The following is a 24,214-nucleotide window of genomic DNA, read 5'->3' as shown; positions in this document are numbered from 1 at the left end:
TAAAATGAGAGTTTTTAATTTTTTGACTTTTATTACACTTCTATGAATCAAATAACCCTTAACTGATGTTTTTGTGTATCTACTTATGTTTTTAATAACCAATTATGGGCGATATTTGTTGCTTTTATTATATGTATATATATATATATATTTATTTATTTATTTATTTTAAACAAATAAACATTATTTAATTTTATTATCATTGTTAATGGAGGACTTCAAATTTAATTGAAACTATTAAAAAACTTGATAAACATTTAATCTTAAATTACTACTAACTAATCTTTAGTCTTCTTATTGCTTCATGACTAATAAAATTTTAATTTCCCATTGAATCTTCAAAATTTTAATTAATAAAAATTAGAAAATTATTAATAAAATTTAAAATAAGTGATTAGATTTGGAACATTGACTGAAATTAATGCGACTTGTTCAGAATCAGATTGTGGGTCCCACACTTTATGTCATCACTCGAGACTGAGCATCTCGTGACTCGGCTTTTTTCCCTCCAAACTTTAGCTGCAATGCTAGATGTAAATCTTAGCTTCCTCTGGGCTACCCTGCTTGCCACGTGGAACTTTGTATTCATAATTATATTAATTAAATATATAATTAAGTTTTTAAACACTGTTTTACTAAAAGGCACGTGACCTAGTGGTATCTCAGGTCCCCTCAGTTTTAAAAGAGTGAAGACGAATAATTCTTCTGTACGTACCTAGAGTTGGTATTTCTCACTCTATTTTAAAAAATAATAATAATAAAAAAACTGATAGGCCCTCCTAATTTTATTTAGTTTCACTTTTAATCAAAAGAGAAAATTTTAATATCTTTTATAACACAATCATCCTTTCTTTCATTCTATGTGCTTATTACTATTACTATTATTATTACACATTGAGAGTTTTCCACGCAAAGTAAGCCATTTATTTTTTTTAAAGAAATAATTAATTATAAATAAAAACTAATTAAAATTTAATTTTTTTAACAAAAATAAACAAGTTACGTGTCATAAGCATACTCATGTTCTCTAAATATACTAAAAAAAAAAATCAAAATTTGAAGATAAAGATCTAAATAAATATAAAATATAATTTAAATATAAAAACTGAATATTTACCCCATAAACAACTCTCACTGGACAACAAGTCACACAAAGACTGTTTGTTTCTTATTATATTGAATTTATTATTATTATTTAAATGAATAAATAAATTAATTCCAAAATTATAATTTTAAAAAATTGAAAGTAAAATTCCTAAACTACCCTCAGGCTTGACTCCCAAAATAAAAGATAAGGTCTCTTCATGATTTCATCACTTCTCTTTCATTTCCACGGCCGGCGATCTTCCCTCCGGCGAACTCTCCGGTGGCCGCTTCCGTCATGGGGAGTTCCGACGAATACCTGCAGCGTTTCGTGGCGGAGACTGACTGGTACAACAGCATTGTGCTTGGGAACCTACTGCCGGACTCCGTCTGGAAGCCTCTCCCTCGGCCGCTCCAGATCTGGCTCCGAGACTACATCGGCGGCACCGCGCTCTACTTCATATCTGGATTCCTCTGGTGCTTCTACATTTACTACTTGAAGCGCAACGTCTACCTCCCTAAAGGTCTGATGATCCTTTTGATTCTCTATGTGCTTTTCCTTTTCGAGTTCTCTTGATTTGGGGGTGAGTTGTGTTCTTTGAGGATCGGAAGGTATATTTTTCCATATTTGTTTGGCCACTGTTCACTGAGGTTTTACTTTACCTTTTATTTATTTTTCTTGAAGTCCTTCAAAGTTCTAATTTTTAACTGTTTTTTTAAAGATTTTTCTTTGAATTTATAGTTTTGAATACTTGGTTTTTGATAAATGTTGACTTCTTTTGGAAAAACTTGGGTGATGATTGTGCCTTTACTTTGAAGTCAATTATTTGCCGCAGGATTTACGGTGCTGGCGTCAAAAGGGTACTTTTTTGCTTAAGATTTTACCTATTTATGATGTTTTGTTAAAAAAATTTGTGTAAAGGTGCTTGCTTTACAAGATCTCTTGGTTTGTTTTGGGGATGCTGGATGTTGTTTAAGAAACAAGTCATGATCTCACAATGGCTTCATTACCTAGAAAGCTTTTCTTAGATTTCGAATAAGCATTGGTGTTTGTCCCCTCTGCAGGGAGAGCCTTTGGTTGGTGTTTGATGCTAACTTCTCGGTGCTTCTAAATTAGAACTTGCGAAATGTTTAGATATTCCTGCTTAAAGTTGTTAACTTTAATCTCAGATTATAGGAAGTGGTGTGAATGAACATACATGAAAAGAAAAGGATTTTTTAGTTAATAGTCTTGATCTTTACTTCTTTGTTTGATCAAAAGCAATGATCTGGTTATATTAGAAGAGTGCATTCATCAGCTTTTCTGTTGTTTCCTGAAAGTCTGCTGCTTCAGCTGCTTAAAAATATCAAAAACTATTGTATTACTCCGAACCTTGTTCTTGTACCTTATACGGTGAAAATTATGTTTGAGTTTGAACTTTGAAGAGAGTTACTTGTTGATCAATTTTGGTAATGTCCTATTACATTTTGGGTTTGTATCAACCCAAATGTCCTACACATTTCTTGAAGACAAGATAGATGATATGATGTCTATTTGAGTCTGTGGTTTATATTGTTTGGTTTATTTCCCCTTGGTGGCTTTATTGTTGGTTGTTTGAGGCCTTTTGTATCCGGACTCCAGATAAGTCTGCTTTTCTGTTTTTTCAGCTTGCCACATTTGCTAGGATTTTGAAAGGTCATTCATCATAATTTCTGTTGCTATACTATGTTTGCAGTAGTTTTCTCAAGCTATTTTTCTTGATAATGTTGTCTAATCATTGATAACAACTTCTATAATTCTAATGGAAGTCTTCTTTTATCTAGATGCTATACCATCAAACAGGGCCATGCTCCTGCAAATAATAGTTGCAATGAAGGCTATGCCTTGGTATTGTGCACTCCCAACGCTATCTGAGTACATGGTTGAAAAGGGATGGACAAGATGTTTCTCTAGTATAAGTGAAGTTGGTTGGCCTGCCTACATTGCTTACACAGCTGTTTATCTTGTCTTTTGTGAATTTGGAATTTACTGGGCGCACCGGGAGTTGCATGACATAAAACCATTGTACAAGCATCTTCATGCAACTCATCACATCTATAACAAACAAAATACTCTTTCACCATTTGCTGGTAAGTTAACTACAGCATTAACTTGATGGCAGATGTTTAAGTAGCCTCAATGTCAATTCAAAATTCTTTGCTTTAGCTTTCTGAGACAGTACAGTATAAGTAAGTATTTGTCTTGCAATAAATATGTTTGTTGTATCTGGTTTATCAAAGAATTCTATTGTAGGTGGTTCTCTTCTAGATCAATCTGATTCGCGTGTTATTCCATTGGTTGAATTTTTATAAACTCCTGTCATTATAATTCCTCTATTGATTCACTTTTTACTCATTTTTACATAAGACAGTCTTAAGAAATGCTTAATATAAAAATAAGTATGAAAACACTTGTTCTAAATGGTTATTGTTGAGTTAAATTTGATATGTTCATCGTTCATACAGCTGACATCTTCAAATCTAGTAGTTGTTCATTCGATTTCCTTGTTTCACTGAATTGTTTTCGATGTTACATCATTCCACAGGATTGGCATTCCATCCGTTGGATGGCATACTGCAAGCGGTTTCTCACGTGATCGCCCTATTCATCATCCCGACACAATTCACAACTCACATAGCATTGCTCTTCCTCGAGGCGGTTTGGACCGCCAACATTCATGACTGCATCCACGCCAAGCTCTGGCCTGTAATGGGCGCTGGCTACCACACAATTCACCACACAACCTATCGCCACAACTACGGTCACTACACGATTTGGATGGATTGGATGTTCGGCACCCTTCGTGACCCCGAGGAGGACCTAAAGAAGGATGAATGAGTGAAACTTAGCTCCTCATTTGCAGGTAGCTACATATAAAAGGTAAGCAAGAGCATGCTATAAATCTTACTATCTTCTCTGCCATTGTTGCCTGTGTTATCTTTTTAATGTACTACTATGTTTCATGTGCTCTTTAGTTTGTTAGATGTGGAATCTCGTTACAATTAAATAAAAGATCTGGACCTTAATGAAAAATTTGGATGAATGAGGTTCATATCCATGCTTGTTATTAAACTTTAATGCTATATTACGCTCGTATTAGAGATAATAATTCTAATAAGCACATTTCTGTTTTATCGACATGTGTTTGGTTTGCATGTAAAACTAACAACTGATCGAATGCTCGGCAAGGTCAAACCGAAAAGTGTTTAGCATAATTCCACTCTTTTTTGTTAGTAAGTGTGACATTTAGGAGATATTACTGATTAATCTCATTCCTTTAATTAAGTTTTGTTTGAACAAAGTGAGAAGCAGTTTGACCTGATGACTTACAGGGCTGTAAAGTTAAAATAATGATCTTGTTAGCACTTTTTAATCATCAAAACATTTTATAATGTTTGTTTTTATCGCATAATTGTTTTTAAGAAGATCTTGTTAATGGATGATCTTATAGTTAATTTTATGATGAATATATTTAAGTGGTTGATGATCATCCCTCAATTACTTTATAAATTTCACTACTGATGACAGTGCTGATCTAATGAGCTTGAATGTTATTTAAACATTGTGATTTTAAAACATTTCTAATGAGGCATTTCTGTAGAAACTAACACAAAAATATAATTAAGGAACTTGTTTATCATTATGGTGTGATTATGTTGGTAATTAACAATAAGCTCATCATCATGAACTTGTTTGCATTAATTAAGCTGATTAATTGTTTATCATTTATTTTGTTAATTGGTTGTGAATATTTTATCCAGCATTCATTCATCAATGAAATTAAATATAATAAAAAAGAGAGCATATATACAAGTCTTGAAGTGTGCATTCAAATTATTTAATATTAAAACATCAAAGTTTTTCTATTTGAATGGGAACTTTTGATTTTCACAAGGTCTATAATTAAGAAATAGAATTCAAAATCTATATAAAATAATGAAAATCAAAGTGATTATGTCATGTATTAACAATAAGCTTATCATGTTCTTTTGGCATGAATTTAACCATCATCAGTGAATATTTTAGAATTTTTGGAACTTTAGACTTTGATTTTTATTTATTTATTTATTTCCCATCCATTAAATTTAATTTAAAAAAAACATTAACTTTTCAATTCCACCCCATAATATTTTAGAATTTACATAGATGTATACTCTCAATTCTACTTATTTATTTGCCATACATTGAATTCATAGCCTTAAAAATTTGGAAATGTTTAAATATTTAATTTTAATAACTATTCAATTGAAAAGACTAACATTTTTTAAGATTTTTTTTTTAAACAAAGGTTTAATTAAATTAAAAAAAGAAAAGAAAGGAAGGAAAAGAGAAGACTTTGAATATCTTCAAGTCAATGAAAATGAACTGTGTTGACTAAATAGACAAATAGACTATAAAGGCCAAAAACAATACATTGAAATTTTGAATAATAATATTCACTTAGAAAACGCGTTGGTGGACTCAATGGTAAAATGCTAAACGGTTAGGTAGGTCTCTCTCAATTACTAACTTTATATATATATATATATATGATAATTTATAACTAATTAATACATTGATTGAGTGATTATGTGACATTGATTTGATATAAATATTTGTTTAGTTTGGTGAATATCTAAATCATCTTAATTGATTAATTTTGTCAGAGTTAGAAGTCATGTTTTATATAATAAAATAAATATTTATTAAAATGGGATACAAAATATATATATATATGTGTGTGTGCGCGCTATTTTAGATAAGTCTTTCAAGCCAGAAAATTAATTATATACCATATAAAGAAAATATAAATTCATTTAATGGTATCAGGTCCTCTGTATAAGATATTTTTATTCTTACCGATTATTTGTGCATGTCTCTATGTGAATTGCCTACTTTGTATATGTGTGTGTGCTATTTTGGATGAGTTTTTCAGGCCAGAAAATTAATTATATATCATATAATAAAAATATAAAGTCATTTAATGGTATCAGGTCCTTTGTATAAGATATTTTTATTCTTACCGATTATTTGTGCATGCCTTTATGTGAATTGCCCACTTCGTTAAAATAACAACAACATCATCAATAATAATAGTAATAATGATGATAATCTTTGGGTATAGTATGAGTATTAAATCATTTTGTGATTTTTTTTTAATTTGTATAGAATTATGTTACATATACTCCCTCCATTCTTTTTTATCTGGCGTGGTTAACCGAATCTTACATACCAAGAAATTTAGTTATTTCATAAAATTTTATAAAAAATATTTTATCTTTCTAAAGCTACCCCTAATTTATATCTTCATATTTCTCACTCATATTTAATTTAAAAAACAAATTGAATAGAGTGAAGAATAATTTTGGAAAAAAATAATAAATACTTTTTTATATTAAAAAATGACAGATAAAATAGAATATGGATTTGTGACAAATAAAAAGGAACGGAGAGAGTAATTGCTATCGTATTTATAAAAGGTAAATATTGACCAGTGACCAATTAAAGAATTTCAATTCTAAGTTAATTCTCACCATTCACAAGAAAACTGATATGATTATAATTATTTGCATTAATTATTGTTGAGCTTGCTTGCTTTTTATACTAATTTCCCGGAAGTTCCATCAATAGAGAAATTAATTTCATCAATAAATTCAAGAAAAAATTAAGAACTTTAATGGAAGCTCAACAATGAAATGGCTATAAAATAATGAAGCCCTTGGAATGTTTGACTTGAAAAACAATTTTCACTTTTCTCTTTTGCATAAATATATATATATATATATATATATATATAAAATTTTGGGGAAAAAGTGATGAAAATAATTCTTATATATTTTTAGAGATATGTATAAATATATTTAAAATAAAAAATAAAAAAAACTAAAAACAGTTGCATGAGTGACTAAAAAGTCATATATATATATATATATATATATATATATATATATATATATATATATATATATATATATATATATAACGTTGCTAAATCACCACACATTCTATTTACATTTCAAGTTTTTAATCATGCACAGAACATGAGAGTTAAATTTTTTACTGCTCAACTAATCATTACATTAACAGTAAATTTTATTAAGTTAGGCGATCAACTATCCCTTTCGATAGAATGCGATTTTTTATTGTATACGGACATTGTAATTGAGCATCACTTATTATTCTAAATTTTTTAACTAATTGATTAGAAAGCTCTCCATTTAGACATTTGAAAGTTCTAATCTCATATTTTTATCAATAACAATTTAATTTTTAATTTCAAATATCAATAAATCTATATATAAACAAGACCTAAACAAAAAAAAAATAATAATGAAAACGAAAACAGAAAACAAGAAACTAGAAAACAAAAAGGAATGGTCAAAATATCAAAATAGTCCCTCTATTTTGTGTTTTCCGTTCTTTTAGTCTCTCTAATATAAAATCCGCCTTTTTGGTCCTCGTATTTTTACAATTTTGTCTTTTTGGTCCCTCTAATTGACGGATCTGCTCTTTTGGTCCTTCCAGTTGATGAATTAGAGGGACCGAAAAAGATGAAAATGTATAAATATGAGGACCAAAAAAGCGGATTTTATATTAAAGGGACTAAAATGGCGGAAAACAAAAAATAAAGCGACCATTTTGATATTTACACCAAAAGGAATCTATCATTGTTGACTTGAATGCGACCTTCCTTGTCTCTTGGAAAACAAGAGGAAATCCTAACCCTAATAAAAATGGCCATTTTAGTGCCATGACTTGGTTTCAATGACTTGGATTTTGATGGTTAAGTTTTGAAAAACTCACAACCAAAATTAATCCTAATTTATGCATGCTTTGATCTTTAAGGCCATTGCCACCTTGTGAAAAACAAGGCTTATTGCATGCCTTTCAATAATTCAATTTATGGTGACCTTTCTCTCATGATATCATCTCCGAAATAAATCACTTTGTTTTTGTATATGTACCGTATAATTTCTATATTATAGATACCTTATCTTGTACGCATGTATATTATATATATGTATATAAACTTTAATCGATTAAAAAATTCTATTTATATATAAACTTTAATCGATTAAAAAATTCAGTTAAAAATTAGTTTTTAGTCTTAAATTTATTATATATATATATATATCAAATTTTTAAAATTAATCTTATTTAAAAATCCATTGAAATTCTATTAATTTTTTTTATTTTAATTATATCTTGTACTCTCTATTAAAAAAAATATAGGAGTGCATTAGAAATAAAAGATTAACTTGGACCAAAATTATTTAATGTTATATAATTTTTTTAAATAAACATGTACAAGAAGCTAAGAAAACTTCCAGAAGGGACGTATAAAAAGGACCGGATGAGACTACTATTATGAGGATTGAAGCATATGTGGATTAATTTGAACTTTAGGTAGGAATCATTTTCAAGGAGAATATAATGTTGTCGTGTGTACATTAAGGACAATTCAACCATCAATGTGATAATAACTTGAACTAGATGCATGCATCACTGCATATATAAACTTATATAATAATAATTCATAATAATGATGGTTTATTTGCATGGTAAAGCCTTTTTCTTTAACAAATTATTATGTTTTTTTTTTTCTTACAGAGCTTAAATATTGCTATGCTTGTTATTTTTAATATTCTTTTAGAGATATCTGGTTTTTTTTGTCCCTAATTAAAGTGGATAAACATGTTGAAGATATAGGCACAATCTTAACATCCACCGGTGGTGATGATAATTTATACAAGAGAATAGTTTAAAACGAAGAGAGCAATAGTGGTGCTATGTAGAAAAAAAAAATTAATGTGAAAATTATTGATTTGACATTCTAAATGACACTATGATTAGGTTCAGTAATTTCACACCTTAGTCGGATCCAAAATTTGATATTATATCACCTACGTCCTGACTCGGTGAGTGATAAAAAAAACATGAAAAAAACATGAGACTAAACATTATTTTTAAGGTGGCTTCCTCTAATTTGATTAGCACCATAGATATAAAAAATCAATTATTATTTATTTATGTTATACATATTAATGAAAAGCCAATAAGTCAGTAACTATTATTTATTACTACTATAATTTGTAAGAAAAACTTAACCCATGATTCTCACTCTTTATCTGGAATATTCTATTTTATACTTGTATTTATGCTGATATTAAGGTTACATAAAGATATATATATATATATATATATATATATATATATAATTATAAATCAAATAAAATAAAAACTTGTATTGAGAGAGAGAGAGAGAGAGAGAGAGAGAGAGAGAGAGAGAGATGAGAGAGATGATGAAGTATTGTGACATGTATTACTTCTCTTCACCTTCCTAGCTTTTGCAAAGAAGCTTCTTTCTAGTATTTATATGCTACAATCTCTTTGGCTTTCTCTACCTTATTTAAGGTCATTAGGAACACAAAAACAAACTCCCTCTCTCCCTTCTCTTCCTTATAACATAAAACTTCCCCATGTCCTAAACTACACTAATACTCTTCCTCCTCTTCTTCTTCTTCTTCTCCAACTGAACTCTTTATAAATAGTGAAATAAATGGCAACAAAAAGACTTCAAGATGAACAAGAACCAAACTCTGATAGAAGAGAGGATAAGAGACTCAGAAACCTGCCTTCTTTCTCAACGTTAGCTTTACTTCTTTTTATCTTATTATTTTCTACTGTCCTTTTTGGGAACAACCTTAATTTGAATTGTTTGTTTTTTTTTTCTCTTCATGTTCTTTTAGTCACATGCATATTTAAAAACTCTTCCTATTCCTGTGTATATTTTATTGACAATTTGATGAAAATAAAAAATAAAAAAATATCACTAAGTAATGAGATAGTTAATGATGTATATATATCTAATTAATGTTTGCTTCTTATGATGAGGATACATATATATTTTTTTATCTTTTTCAGTGTTCAAGGGGATTTAGTGATGACTGAATCTTTGAAAAGTTTTTGCTTGGCTTTAGAACCAGTGTTGAGAAGAGTGGTATGAATTAATGAATATGATGCAATCTTTTACAACTTATGTATATGCTCTTCAATTTATCATCAAAATTTTTTTCTTTCTTTTTTTAATAATTAGTCAATAACTTGTGTTATTTTGTTTAATCATCAACAAAATTAAGACATTGTTTTTTTGTTAATTTGTGATGATATAATTAAGGTGCAAGAGGAGGTGGAACGTGGACTTGTTCATTGTGCAATCTTGTTTCCAAGGTATATAAATTTATTATTTCTTAATATAAGTCTTTTTTTATTAAAAAGTATTATTCTTTTGTGGTTTATTTGAATTTTTTTTAGTAAAGTATCTAGTTATTTAAGAGTGGTGTACCATGAGTTAATACATAAGACTATAAATAACAGTCAAAGTATTTGGGTAATATCCACAAATTAAGACTAGAGTGAGTTACTAAGGTTGGAATGACTGATAATATATATATATATATATATATATATATATATATATATATATATATATATATATATATATATATATTACAAAACATAACTCTTCTCATGCATCATCTTTTACATGATACTCCCTTCATTTTTTTTTATCTGTTATGATTAACCGAATCTCACATACCAAGAAATTTAGTTTTTTCACAAAGTTTTATAAAAAAAATAGTTATCTTTCCAAAATTACATCTAATTTATATCTTCACATTTCTCTCATATTTAATTCTAGGAAGAAAATTGAATAGAATGTTAAAGGGTAATTTAATAAAAATAATAATAAATGCTTCTGGATGTTAGAAAATGAAAAATAAAAAAGGACGTGGATTTGTGACAAATAAAAAGAAACGGAGGGAATATTTAGATGGTTGTTAATTACTTTATGATTATAATTTTTTTTTTAAAATTTCTTTATTGTAATTCTATGCAATTGATTCAAAAATAAATAAATAATAATAAATTTCAAAATTTTTTTTTGCTTGATTATGGATTAAATTATAAATAGATTTATTCTTATTCCTAAACACTTGAGAGCTATGAGAAGGTTTGAATAACTAGCAATATATCACAAGATGTGAATCTTCTCAGCAATCGTTCATTACTTTATTATAATTATAAAAGGGTTTATAAAAATTCTTTGATTGAAAATTGAAATTCAATAATAATAATTATTATTATAATTATAATATAAGCTTCAAACTTACTCTTTATGTTTGTTTGCAAAGAAAATTAAAAATAGGTTTATTCTTATTATTGCAAAACACCTTAGTTATGAGAAAGTTGAAATAGCTGGTAGTATATTATAAGAAAAGTCTTCTCATCATCTACCCTATGATCCCAATTTTTATGTCTCATTTTAGAAGTTTTTTTTTTACATGTCTATTTAGAAAATCAACAACATTTTAAATAATTTTTTTTTCTTAGTTTATCCTTTATTTTTAATGTACCTCTACAATTTTTCAATATTTTTTTTAGAAAACTAAAACATTATATTGAGAGGAAATAAAAGATATCATTAAAGTAGGAAGAAATTGATGGAATCTCGATAGAGTTTTAAATGAGGATAATTTTGAAAAGTTGATATAATTTTTATAAATTTAAAGCTATCAATTAATTTTAATTTGATTTTTTTAATAAGTGTGAATTTGTTAAAGTGGACATATAAAAAGGATGAGAGCTAGTTGTTCAATAGTTTATTTTATATATTTATATTTATATATTTATTTTAATAATAATTTTCAAATTTGCTCTTTTCGCTTCTTTGTGCATGAAATTATAAAATAGATTCATTCTTATTCCAAGGTGATTGAGAAGTTGAGATGAGTAATCATATTAAATCAATCCCTAATTTCCCATTCAAAATTAACTTCTATACCCCTCTATCAAATAAGTTGTTTATTTAGTTTAACATAAAATTATTTCAAATATCAAGATTATAACATACAAAAAACCTAGACGCACCCTTGTAATGAAATCAATATGACTTCAGTTTTTAATCTTTTTTATAATTTCAAATTTATAAATTAATTACTTTATTGAATTTATATTAAATTTGTCAACTAGAGGGGGTATACAGCAAAATATAACATTTACAAACAACCCCTTGTAAAAACACAATTTAACTGTAATTATATAATTTTCTTCTCTTTCATTTCACCTCACAGACAATTACAAGCAGTAGAGACTCCAAGCTTGAAACTCACATTCATGCAACAACCTTCACTTCCAATTTTCACTTCCAACAAGATTGAAGATGAACAAGGAAACAATCTCCAAATTCAACTAATTGGCACCAAAAATGGACAACAATATCCACCTCAAATTTCTTCTTCAATAAAAATTGAACTTGTAGTCATTAATGGAGATTTTCCAGGAGAAAGAGAGGACTGGAATGCAAATGAGTTCAATGATAATATAATTAGAGAAAGGGAAGGCAAAAGGCCATTGCTCATTGGTGATGTTAATCTGGTTCTAAAAGACCATGCAACTGCTATTTCTATTCAAGAACTCATTTTCACTGATAACTCAAGTTGGACTCGAAGCCGGAAATTTCGAATCGGAGCAAGGGTCTTGCCGGAGAGTTATTCCGGTCCGAGGATTAAGGAAGCTATAACCAGAGGTTTCACTGTTAGAGATCATCGCGGAGAATGTAAGTTCTTGCAAACTATTGGTACTCAAATAATTAAGTCATGTAAATAAACAACATGATCTTTTTCATAGTGTATAAAAAGAGATACCCTCCTCGACTAGGAGACGAAGTATGGAGGCTGGAAAAGATAGGAAAATATGGAGCCTACTGCAGGAAGCTCTCGGCAGCAAACATCAACACTGTTCAAGACTTTTTGAAGCTATCAGTCATCGATGAAAATCGCCTCCGAATGGTGAGTGATAAAAACATTGATGAATAACAAAACATAATATAGCGCGTATTGAAATTAAATTCTTTTGTGAATCAAGATACTTGGAATGGCAATGTCTGACAAAATGTGGGAAGCAACCATCAAACATGCAAGGACCTGCAGATTAGGGGAGAAGCACTACTTTTATAGAGGTTCTTGTTTCGACATCATCATCAACCCTATATGCGAAATTCAAGGGGTTTTCATCAATGGCTTAATCTACAAAATAGAAGAACTAATTCCACAACAAAGAGTAAGCTAAACAAATAATCCCTAAACTCTTGCAATTATCATTCCAACAATCAAAGAAACTGATAGTTTTAACATGAAAGGCAAATGCACAAATCATGGCTTATGAGGCATACCTGAACTGGGACAAGGTTGAAGAAGCCGATAGTTTCTTTTCAGGAGCTGATGCTGCTCCTATTCCAAGTAGTAAGAATAATGCTCTTATTCCAACTCATCCATAACCATTACTTTCTTTTCCTGAGAACACCAAACCTAGTGTCTTTGTATTACAGGTGAGGCAATAACACAAGGATTAGTAGCAACAACACCATCGGCGTGGTATCCAGGTAATCCGGGGATTGGCAGTGCATCGGAGTTTCAGATAGGGCTCGAAGATGTTCAACTACTTGACACAAATTTCAGCTTAGATGCAAACATTGGATCACAAACACATCCTGATTGAGAACACATAAAGTATTGTAACTAGTGTAAATAGATGGCTTGAATCCTGCTTAGGATTTCATCTAGTGCAAGAAATTCTTTGTAGTCGTATGCAAATTGTAATGCCATGTAAAACAATGGTAGTAATTATTCATGGCTGCCAATATGGGAGTACAAATAGCATGATGGTTAATTTAATTGAAAAAAATGCACATTCACTCGAGAAGATAAACACTAAGTATCACAGATAAGAGTGATTGTATAAAGGTACATTGAAATAAAAGATCAATTGTTCATTAATGAATGAATGAAAAAAGCATGGTGGCAACTAGTAAACTTATTGCTGGAGAAAGAATACAGACGCAGCTTCGAGTTATTCCTAATCCAGACAAACTAATCAAAACTTAATTTCTGGGAAACGAAGAATAAATATCACCTTTCACCGAGTGATATGCCATTTCTTGATGATCTTTGGATTGCTGTGCACTCAAAAACATTTTATAGATGTTATCCTAATAAAAAGGTTGGCCAACATACATGAAAATACAAAAATATATGACCAGTGTAAGGAACTAACAACAAGATTTCAGCCAGGACTGATTTACATTTGTTGGGTAAATGTTTCCTGTATATTGAATGCAATTCTTTTTGATGATCGATTGATCTGCATATAAGCAAAGGAGGTCTCTATACATGCCCAGCTGCACCTGCACGGATTCTCAGCGTTTCTGTCCTTTTGCTTCTCTCCATAACCTCCACTAACCATTCAATTGAGTTTTTAATCCCCATTCTGTAGAAACAGTCGACAAGTGATCATTACATTCATACTACATACGTTAATGAATAATTTCATGTTCATGAGATAGTGAGAATGAGGAACTTCAAAGATAAGCATGGCAGCTCGTCATAAAGGCAAAACAAGAATAGATACCATAATGACAACAATTTTTTTGTTGAACTAATTTGTAAAGCTTTCGAATAAGAAAAGAGTAAATTAAAAGACAACACGTGGTTGCTCGGTTTTATAAAAGAGGAGGGCATGTGCTACTCACCCATCATATGCAGATATGGCTTCAAACATATAAAGCCTTTCATCCAATTCTTTGAGATCCAAATATCTAGCTAGTTCCTCCGCTGAAACAGCTCCAGGAAGATCCTGCGGCCACAGAAATTATGACAATTTTGATGTCAATTCCAATAACATGGCTTATACAAGACACTAGTAAATCAATAGTATTGCATTCATCAAGGAAGCGAGTGTTAGTAAGTCAGATACAAATATAAGAAATAAATGCAAAAGAAACCTGTTGATGATTTCAGCAGAAAAAGAGTGAGGAACAAAATCAATGCTTCACCTGTTTGTTTGCCAGAATCAGAAGTGGTGCTCCTCGTAAATCCTCATGTCGAAGAACTTTCTCTGCAGGAAAGATCAAGATGGTAAGATGCATAGCACCAAAATATTTTTTTAGTAATAAATATCATGAACCACTAGAAATATATACATGATGGTAGTGAACATCAACCTCTGAGATCAAACATAATTTTATATAAAAGAGTGATGAATACTAACCCAGTGCAGACTTTGAACTTTCAAAAGAAGACAGACTAGCAGCATCAATCACATATATTATGGCATGAGCCTCTTCATAATATTTCTCCCAAATAGTGCGTAAACCAATCTGCCGAAAAAAGGTGCTTGCAATCAACTAAATTAGATTAAGAATCAAAAGCAAGCCCTCCACAAAAGCATTCATATAACAATAAGTTCATGCACGTCTGGGCAAAACAGGCAATGTTTTGAATAACACTTTTTGATCTTTCAGGCAACACTAATGGAAAATTTTGAAACAGTGAAAATCAGTCTTGGAAAGAAGTTCTGTCTGTCAGCTAAACATTGATTTCATTTATCATTTAAAAAAATGAAGCAAAAAAACACATACCTGACCTCCTAAATCCCAAAAGACAAGCTTTGATTGTGCAGCTTCAAGTCGGCCTATGTTAAGCCCAACTGTTGGAACAATGCGATCAGGTGGAAGACCTTCGAGATTTGAGTACAGTGACTTCAACTTCTCTAACAAAGTCTGTGAAATATATATCGGTTTAGTCTAAAAAATTAAAACAAGTTCACCATTAAAAAAACATATCCACAGAAAATAGAAAAAGGCACATGAAAGATTTGCACCAATTATGTAAGGTGATATATTCACTTCTAGTGGGTATAACAAATACAAACAATAATTTTTCATACAACTGCCACAATCAACATACAGAACTACAAATATGTAGACAAGGAAAGTCTAAAAGGCATCCAACATCATTATATTCAAACAACAGTTTTAGCCTGCCATATGATTATTATAAATTTATTTTGTTGCACAAGGAAACGGTGAATATAGGATGCAGATCCTCCAGACCTAATCATGAAAAAAATGAAACTAGGGTATTCACATAATTTGCACAAGCTTAGACATTACTCCATGTTTGACAAATCCAGCTATGAGGATCGCAATGACCACAGACAACAACCATTGATTTTATCAAAACTTTACCAATCCCCACCTAGAATGCTTGGAGCATAACACCACCATTTTCTAATCACCATAGGAGCTTATAAGGGCACGAATACATAGCATGAATTCACAGATTTCATCTATAACAAAACAATCACAAGGATCATAAAAAAAAATAAAACGAAATTTCAAATTTATATCCTAATTAACCTTAAATACACTAGAACAATCACAAGTTCGGAATTTTAGAATGTCATTACAGCAAGATATCAAATTGCTAGAACAGAGCAAGATATACCGTCTTCCCAGACTTGTCGATTCCAAGAATGAGAACATGGAACTCAGTCTTGCTGAACCAGTACTTCCACAACCCATAAATCAATGAGAACATCTCCCACCCCTTCCTTACCCCCTACTCCAAACAACAATCCTCAATCCAGCAAGGGTTTGATAAATACTCCGTCAACAAGGCCTTTGCTCATCCCTGGATATCCTGGACAGTGAAATCACACGACAATTCAATGAATTTCGGAATTGAATGCCCAAAAAAACAAGCTTTAATCCAAAGAATCAAAACCGAAAGAGAAAAAGCGATTGAAAACCGAGAAAGAAGAAATGATCGCTTATCTGAATGCGAATCAGAAGCCAGACTAGATCGACAGATCCAATCAGCACTGAAAGAGGTCTTCGATCAAGGTCGGAATGCGAGGAGAGAAGAGAGATCTGCGTGTTTTTCAAGGTTGAGCTTTGGGGTTGGAGCTGGTACTTAACCGATGGGCGAATTTAGGTTAATTTTATTAAATACTTTTATTAGCTCAATTATAATTATTAAATTATTTTTATTAAAACCCTGCTCAATTTACAAAAATAAAAAAATTTTCTTAAAAAATTAATAATTAAAAGTGGGATTTTTATCCTTAGAGATTTAACCAATATGTTTAATCTAAAAATAAAATTAATTTAATAAAATTGCAACCGGATATATAAAAAAAAAGTAAATGATACTCTTGTTTGAAATTTTACTTATAAAAAGAGAGCTTTTCATCAATAAGACATTTTATTGTCTCAAATTTTTTTTTTTTTTTAAAATAAAGTTATTTATTTAATGTTTGGCCAGAGCTTTGCCAAATTCCTGACTTCAACAAAACAAGTTCAAAGAAATGGACAAAAACTAACAATTTCCGGTGTTTCCAGTAACAAATTTATACTCCCTTCGTTGCACAATATTTAAAAATAGTATTAATTTATCTAAACTTTAGCATAAAAGACAATCAAATTACTAAATTATTCCTCTTATTCCTCTTTTGAAACAATATATTTTTTAAAACTATAAATATTACTTTCTTTATTTATATAACAAAAAAAATTTAAAATAAATAAATATTATTTTAATATTATAAAAAAACAACTATTTTAAAATAATTTTTTTTTAAAACATGCATTTAATAACGGAGAGAGTATAAAAAGAACAATGAAGCATCATTAACTAAATTAAGATGCCATGTTATCCTTCAACACAGCATGCCGTGCTTCCCTTGTTCACTGATTAACAAAGCCAGTGATCATGGATATGGAATTCTCACCACACCACATCAAAGGTTTCACAAATTACATCAAGATGAACAATACAACTATCTCAGTTGAAACAAAATTAAGAAAAAAAAAAAATGAAACTCAAGTCAAGTCGCAATCTCTCAATTGGCAATGGCTTATTACCTCTCATGCATCCTGATGTCACAGAGAAATCCTACATGTTGGTATGATTATTTTTTTTCATTCAAAAAAGTGCACCTTGTCAACCCAAATCAAAAAGTGGAGCAACAAGTCATTGTATCTTGCTGAGTTTTATCTGTCAATTGGTTTTGTGTTGGCCGGGAATTTGTGTCATCTTTTTCTCCAGCATTCTCGGATTTGATCTGGTTATCACATTCTGGATGTGATCATGAGTGATTTTGTTCTGGTGGAAGAACTTGCCGTAAAAATCTTTGAATCATCTCATAACTAGTGAATGTAATAACAGCCGCAGGAGTAGTTCTCAACAAATTTGTGGCACAACCGCGATAAAAGCCGGGGAAGCCCTCCTTTCGAAAGACTTTCTTGATGCAATCTGCAACACCAGTATAATGGTTTGCAGAGTTGCGTGCATGACCTTGTTCTTGCAGCCTTGACCGCACAACCTGATAAAGCAATTTTGTGAGCTTTGCCAAAGAAGATCTAGAAAAGATTTAATCAAGTGCTGTACTATCTTGCTGTCATACAGCAGTGCTGAACCGTGTTTTGAACAAAATGGTTCTTGGTAAATAGTCACCTCAATTTAAGTTAAGGAAAGTGTAAGGCATTCACTATCTTGGAAGTGCCCAAGGAGCTGGATCAAGGAGGTATGTAATTACTTGTGTTACTTGACCATGAACAATGTACAAAATCTTGATACTGATAAGTAACTCGCTTTTTTTCCGTACACGTACACAAGGAGAAGAATAGCCAGTAAATTTCTTCCACAATTATTCTTAGGGGATTTAGGGCCATGATATCATGCTTTGCAAGGCACTAGCTTCAAGAATCGGTTACTAGCAAAAACCCGCTGATCTAATCTGAAGCATCATCCAGGTTGATAGATGATAAACATGAAATTGTTATATTACACTCCAAGCCGTAAGGTTGAGGATTGTAGTTGAGACTTCAATGAAGGCACTTTCCTACTACATCAATTCCACCCATTTTCAGTTGGAATTTGATGCTTTAGCAGCAGCAGGTGGTCCTTGTATTAAAGGTTGGGCGTGGAAAAAGGCATACAGATTATAGCCATCTAAAAATTAAATAAAAACATTACATAAATAACACAACATGCCATGAATTTGGGAGCTGGTACCTCATGGGGATACGTCATTGTTGATGCAAGTACCTTTGATGAAGCTGAAGCAATAGCCAGATTTTTAAGACTGAGCTTATCCACAGTTGTGTTTTCTGATAGATAATATGCAGGTATAGCGTTCACCATAGAAAATATTTATAAAAAATATAACTGTCCAATTCTATTGGTAATTTCATTACCTCTTTTTGCTAAGTAAGACTTGATCCTTTCATACGCTGGAAACTGAATAGCTACATGGCAAACACCAGCCAAGGAAGGAAGAAGGCCACTATTTTCCACACAAAAAGAACATGTAAGAATTGAAAGAAATATATAATGAGAAAATAAGCAAGAAATGTACTCTGGAAAGTGTAAACTGACCTGTATAGTCCTCGAATACCCTCTTCACGCAAAATTCTTCCCAAAGCAGAATATGTGCTTGTATAAGGGACCACATCAGGCCTCATTCCTTGCGTCTACAGAGAAAATAAATAGGTTGCCCAGATAAACAAGCCAGTATGCAATTTTATATCTATTTCATGTTGGACTATGTTACCATGCCAAATGAATGCACCACAGCTATGAAAATTAGAAAATTAAACATATAGGTTTAAGGAGAAGAAATTAAAGGCTAGTTGCATTTCCACAGATTTGCAGTATAAAAAAGATCAGTAGCCTATAAACTAGAACAAGTATCCATAAAAACAAGGAAAATAACAGAAAAACACACACTTGAAGTCTTGTCTTAACAACCCACAATGGATTGGTGGCAGTAGCTGTTGCAGCTCCTGCACAGGAGGCAGCAATGACATTTGCACCAAGCGAGAGCTGGTTTCTTTCATCAACAGCACCTGCATAGATTTGTGAAAGAGTTAGGCCTTTGTGGTAATCATAGATCATATATATGACTTGAAAAAATTTACAAGATTCATGGCATGAAATGGAACAGAGCACTAAGGAGAAGCACAAATGCCCAATGTGGAAAATTGGAAATTAATCAACCATGTGAGTGAAGTAGGCCTTTGAGCTTCTCATAAACAGTGAAGTACACCTGAAAATGACATCATAATGCTCAGTTGGACAAAATATCATTAATTAATATTTGATTGAAAATCCAGGTATTAGATTGATAAACATATTACAATTTCATCATTTCAAGGTCAGGCAATAATACACAACCAATGCAGCAATCAAATAGAGACAGTTTTGTGTATGTACCATGAATTGTATGAACAAATGATATAAATGTATTAGGGGTAAATTTTTTGGTAAGACACCAAACTATGGTCGTTTTTCATTTTTGGGTCCAAATTTCAATTTGAATTACCCAGCTTCAATTTTGTTTCACCGAGTGGTCACTTAAGAGATTCTAGCCTATTTTTGATGATGTACATGCCGAAAATTCTTTATCATCATATATATGACACGTTTGTTCAGCTGACAATTCTGTCTCACCTCCTGACAAAGAATTTCTGACATCACATCATCAAAAATGGCTCAGAATATCTCAGATGATCCTCTGGTGAAACAAAATTGAAATTGGGTAATCATTTTGATTCAAATTGAAGTTTGGACCCCAAAATCAAAAAAGACTACAGTTTGATTCTCTATCAAAAAATTTACCTGATATTTCATGGTGAAAAAAAATATGAGCAACAATTCCTAGTCTTTGTTATCTCCCATGCATGGAAGTTCAGGTTGTGTTTGAAAATGACACTGTAACTTTCTTCCAAAGAAAAAAACAGACATAGGCGTAAATGAAAGAAAAATGATTAAAAAATGAAAGATACACATAAAGAGCCATGCCATGCCAGCAGGCCAGTGAAGCATAAGCGTATCACCACACTAATTACGACTTAAATTGGGGCATTGGCTACTGAAAAAGAGTATTTTGGAAACTTAGCAGAAGATTTCTCAAAAATGTCTATATTCTTTTCCAAGCTGAAGGCTTGTAGCGCAGCAGAGAAACATAACAATGCCAAAAAATCAAAATCCAACAAGAAACAGTAAAACATTTAGTAGTTATTAACTGTTAAAAAAAAGAGCACCACCTCTGCATTGGCAATTCACATTCTACATATTTTGCAGAATCAAAAATTAGTTCAATTAAAGAAAAAAAAATTAGCCTCACATCTGATTTGCACTAGAACTAATTATACAAGAGGATAAGTAAACTGAGGGACTTCTGGAAATAAAAACTCAACATCCCTAAGTGCAGATAGCATAGTTGTCATTCAAGACAACCAACATGTTTGCGCAATAAACATAACAGATTTAATTTCCATATATGACCGGAACATATCGAAGAAAAGAAACACAAGAATTCTGCGATAAAAGTACACTCACTGCCCAGGTTGGAAGTAGAGCCAAAATTGTAGGAGAGAGACCACGATACAATCCTCTGAAGCCTTCTGCTTTTACAATTCTTTCCAGGCTGGAAATAATGATACTCCCTGATTAAATTGGAAAAAACACTTCAATTTCCGACTGCAAACATTAAATGAACAAGACAAAAGAAATGTTTAATGAATCAACATAAGGCTCATTAGTAGCACCTATATGGCATTCCAAAGATTAATTTCTTGCCATAATGACACAACAACTATAACCCAGATAAATTGTTCAGAATACTTTCACCGTCCCAGGAACAAACTTGAGTGACACAAAACCCAGATAAAAACATGTCTTCCATCTCATAACTTGCACATTGCATTACTATCAAAGTAATTCCTGAATTCAGTGAACAGAAAAAAAAAACTAATATATACATCACAGGTTTTCCTTTTCATTGCAAATGCCATTGAAAAATAAAACTACAAACAATTCCACAGGATAAACCAACCTCAGGGTACTGATAAGGACTGACAGCAAGTGAATCAAAACCTAAAGTTCTTGCAAACCCTTCAAAATTTAACAAGTTTCAAGTTTTATCATGCTACCGAAGAAGTTTAAGGCAACATATAGATGATTCAACAAAATAACAAATTCAAATCAACGATGATCGCCGATCAATATGAACACCAGACAAACAATTGAATTATTGAACTCCAAAAAACAAAAAACACCAACACAACAACTAAGATTTCTCCCCAAATCTTGCAAAGAAAACGAAAACGAATACCATGGCTCTCGGACAGATGCGTGCGCTGGAGGCCATGAACCTGGAACCGCGTCTTGATCACATCAAGCGGGCACACGAATGTAGCCGCAATGGCTCCTAGAAACACCACCAAAAACAAAAAAAAAAACCAAGGATTCAGAGCCAAACCCCAATAAATTCCAAGAAACATCGGCGAAAAGAAAAGCCCTAAAGAGGAGACCAGCGGAAGCGCCGGCGATGGCGTTGCAGAGAAGATCACGGGGAGTAGGGACATGGGGATCTTGGGACATGCCGAGGTGCTCTTCTTGTTCGAACGATGGCGGAGGAGCTCTGGTTCTAGGGCTCCATTGATGAGGTTTGGAAAGCGGGAAGACGCGAAGGAAAGAGTGAAGGCGATGGAGGGAATCGGGATCTTCGGCTTTTTCGCTTTCGAGATGGTGAACGGTGAGGGAGGAGCAGGGATGATAACGGGTCGGGTTTGGGTTTTGTCATACCTAAACCCGAATCCAACGTGTTTTAAAACCCCAACCCACACCCACACTTGATGGATAATTGAGTATACCTGACCCGTTTTGACCCTATGTAAAAATATTTAAAATAAAATTAAAATATTAAATAAAATTAAAAATATTAATAAAAATTTTAGTTTTTTTATTTGAATCAACATCAACACCATAGAGTTGGAATTGAAAATATATATTCAAATCAAAATAAAATAGACAAATTCAACCACAGAGTAGCATAGGAATTTTAAAAACCCTAACAAAAAAATTGAATATATATAATTAAATATATTTGTTAATTAAATTTCAGATCGGGTTTGGGTTCGGGTTGGGTATCAGGATTTTCATACCTGCACCGCACCCGTTTTACATTAATTGGGTATTACCCGAACCCGATCCAAAACCCAGTCAAACAGAGTTTTACTTGTCAAATTCGGGTCCGGTCGGTTCGGATTTGGATATAATTGCCATCCTTTGGGAGGAGCTTTGGAAACGTCGCCATGTGGACCCGAGATTAACAAATGGGCTTGGGCTGATTACGGCCCATTGGGCCTTATCAAATAGGTAAAATGTCTTTGTCTGGGGATAATAGTGGGATGCACTTGATTTTTTAAAAGGTTTGTTAATATTGTGTATGCTATTAATAATTTATGTTATATATATATATTGATTTTTATGGATATATGATGAGTATAAATAAGAATATAAATAATATAAAAATAAAAATAGAGAATATATACTTCACATCTTCATAATTTTTTTTTCTTTTCTATTTTATTTATGAGAAATAAAGAAAATATTTATAGCCACTCAAGAGAGAAATAAATAGTTGGACTCAATTCGATTTAACAGTCTAAAATATAAAATATACTGATAGGTGAAATAATATTAGTGATGTGCTACCGGCCACTACAAAATTATTGACGGTTGCTACAATACAGTGTGGGATGTTTTTACAATAATGTTGATTCCTATGTTATTTATGTTTGCTATAGTGAACATCCACTATTTCTATTCTTATAGTATTCATAACAGTAAACTACTATTAAGATTGTTTTTTTTATATTTTAAAAAATTAATGTTTATTGTTATATTTTAGGAGTTTGTCAAAAAAAAAAAAAACTCATCATCCAATGGTATTAGTACTTTTGCAAAAAGTGAGATATTTAAGAAGTTTTGCATTTGATTTTTGCTAAGCACATCAATGATAACGGGTCATCAGTTGTGGGTATGATTTACAGCTCAAACTACATGTGTTGGAAACAAAATTTACAAATGTGCAAACTAGATAATCAATTTCAGACTCGTGCACACACTTTTGACGTACACAACACTTGTCACTTTCCTCAAAATAATATTTCCTGAGCTAATGTTTATTAAGCTTTGATTTATGTATTTTGTTATATTTTGATTTTGGTTCATGTATTTTTAATATTTATTTTGATTTATTTGACATATGTTTGAGTTGTTTTATAAAATAATATATGAGATTCTGGGATAGCAACATATAATTTAGTATGTTATATCGCTATCTATTTGAGTCATAAATTTCAAATTGATTGATAAAAGCTGGTAAATGTATAAATGTATTCTGTATAATAAAAAATAAAAAATAAAATACAAAGACTTT

At 31.2% G+C, this 24,214-nt stretch overlaps 4 protein-coding genes across 5 annotated transcripts; 2 read left to right on the top strand and 2 right to left on the bottom strand.

Moving 5' to 3' along the window:
• The first annotated feature begins 1,315 nt into the window (after window positions 1–1,315).
• On the top strand, window positions 1,316–4,180 carry LOC120281345 (delta(7)-sterol-C5(6)-desaturase-like). Its single transcript, XM_039288193.1, has 3 exons — window positions 1,316–1,607; window positions 2,887–3,192; window positions 3,648–4,180. Exons 1-3 carry the CDS (start codon window positions 1,382–1,384, stop codon window positions 3,938–3,940), a joined length of 825 nt encoding a protein of 274 aa, XP_039144127.1. The 5' UTR covers window positions 1,316–1,381; the 3' UTR covers window positions 3,941–4,180.
• A 5,823-nt stretch (window positions 4,181–10,003) lies between these two features.
• LOC120279966 (protein SAR DEFICIENT 1-like) lies at window positions 10,004–13,908 on the top strand. The gene is made up of 6 exons (XM_039286653.1): window positions 10,004–10,082; window positions 10,260–10,312; window positions 12,217–12,701; window positions 12,773–12,933; window positions 13,010–13,204; window positions 13,284–13,908. Exons 1-6 carry the CDS (start codon window positions 10,026–10,028, stop codon window positions 13,419–13,421), a joined length of 1,089 nt encoding a protein of 362 aa, XP_039142587.1. The 5' UTR covers window positions 10,004–10,025; the 3' UTR covers window positions 13,422–13,908.
• A 132-nt stretch (window positions 13,909–14,040) lies between these two features.
• Window positions 14,041–16,898, bottom strand: LOC120279967 (ADP-ribosylation factor-related protein 1). Of its 2 annotated transcripts, none has more exons than XM_039286655.1 (7): window positions 16,733–16,898; window positions 16,429–16,623; window positions 15,561–15,701; window positions 15,191–15,299; window positions 14,976–15,037; window positions 14,673–14,776; window positions 14,041–14,410 (listed from the first exon to the last, which is right to left on the bottom strand). In XM_039286655.1, exons 2-7 carry the CDS (start codon window positions 16,519–16,521, stop codon window positions 14,308–14,310), a joined length of 612 nt encoding a protein of 203 aa, XP_039142589.1. In that variant the 5' UTR covers window positions 16,522–16,623; window positions 16,733–16,898; the 3' UTR covers window positions 14,041–14,307. The 2 variants fall into 2 exon arrangements, with proteins under 2 accessions (XP_039142589.1, XP_039142588.1); XM_039286654.1 differs by having other exon boundaries at window positions 16,429–16,630; window positions 16,758–16,898.
• A 719-nt stretch (window positions 16,899–17,617) lies between these two features.
• Window positions 17,618–22,561, bottom strand: LOC120280781 (nicotinamide adenine dinucleotide transporter 1, chloroplastic-like). Its single transcript, XM_039287728.1, has 9 exons — window positions 22,302–22,561; window positions 22,103–22,198; window positions 21,328–21,434; window positions 19,984–20,032; window positions 19,714–19,832; window positions 19,363–19,457; window positions 19,182–19,270; window positions 19,000–19,094; window positions 17,618–18,307 (listed from the first exon to the last, which is right to left on the bottom strand). Exons 1-9 carry the CDS (start codon window positions 22,369–22,371, stop codon window positions 18,071–18,073), a joined length of 957 nt encoding a protein of 318 aa, XP_039143662.1. The 5' UTR covers window positions 22,372–22,561; the 3' UTR covers window positions 17,618–18,070.
• Between the last annotated feature and the right edge of the window lie 1,653 nt (window positions 22,562–24,214).

The sequence above is a fragment of the Dioscorea cayenensis genome, chromosome 17 (assembly GCF_009730915.1).
Source record: "Dioscorea cayenensis subsp. rotundata cultivar TDr96_F1 chromosome 17, TDr96_F1_v2_PseudoChromosome.rev07_lg8_w22 25.fasta, whole genome shotgun sequence".
Lineage (NCBI taxonomy): Eukaryota > Viridiplantae > Streptophyta > Magnoliopsida > Dioscoreales > Dioscoreaceae > Dioscorea > Dioscorea cayenensis.
The sequence above is the reverse complement of the archived record's forward strand: the minus strand, read 5'-3'. Positions and strand labels throughout refer to the sequence as shown.

Excerpts from the sequence above, each read along its gene's own strand:
- LOC120279966 (XM_039286653.1), top strand. The coding sequence starts at position 10,026 with ATGACTGAATCTTTGAAAAGTTTTTGCTTGGCTTTAGAACCAGTGTTG. Across the intron at positions 12,934-13,009 it reads ATGAAAATCGCCTCCGAATG|ATACTTGGAATGGCAATGTC; the intron begins GTGAGTGATAAA and ends TTGTGAATCAAG. Across the intron at positions 13,205-13,283 it reads AACTAATTCCACAACAAAGA|GCAAATGCACAAATCATGGC; the intron begins GTAAGCTAAACA and ends TTAACATGAAAG.
- LOC120279967 (XM_039286655.1), bottom strand. The coding sequence starts at position 16,521 with ATGTTCTCATTGATTTATGGGTTGTGGAAGTACTGGTTCAGCAAGACT. Across the intron at positions 15,300-15,560 it reads TTTGGGATTTAGGAGGTCAG|ATTGGTTTACGCACTATTTG; the intron begins GTATGTGTTTTT and ends TTTTTTCGGCAG. Across the intron at positions 14,777-14,975 it reads TGATTCTGGCAAACAAACAG|GATCTTCCTGGAGCTGTTTC; the intron begins GTGAAGCATTGA and ends CTGTGGCCGCAG.
- LOC120280781 (XM_039287728.1), bottom strand. The coding sequence starts at position 22,371 with ATGTCCCAAGATCCCCATGTCCCTACTCCCCGTGATCTTCTCTGCAAC. Across the intron at positions 22,199-22,301 it reads CATCGCCGGCGCTTCCGCTG|GAGCCATTGCGGCTACATTC; the intron begins GTCTCCTCTTTA and ends TGGTGTTTCTAG. Across the intron at positions 19,458-19,713 it reads TTGTTAAGACAAGACTTCAA|ACGCAAGGAATGAGGCCTGA; the intron begins GTGTGTGTTTTT and ends TTTTCTCTGTAG.
- LOC120281345 (XM_039288193.1), top strand. The coding sequence starts at position 1,382 with ATGGGGAGTTCCGACGAATACCTGCAGCGTTTCGTGGCGGAGACTGAC. Across the intron at positions 1,608-2,886 it reads CAACGTCTACCTCCCTAAAG|ATGCTATACCATCAAACAGG; the intron begins GTCTGATGATCC and ends TCTTTTATCTAG. Across the intron at positions 3,193-3,647 it reads TACTCTTTCACCATTTGCTG|GATTGGCATTCCATCCGTTG; the intron begins GTAAGTTAACTA and ends ATCATTCCACAG.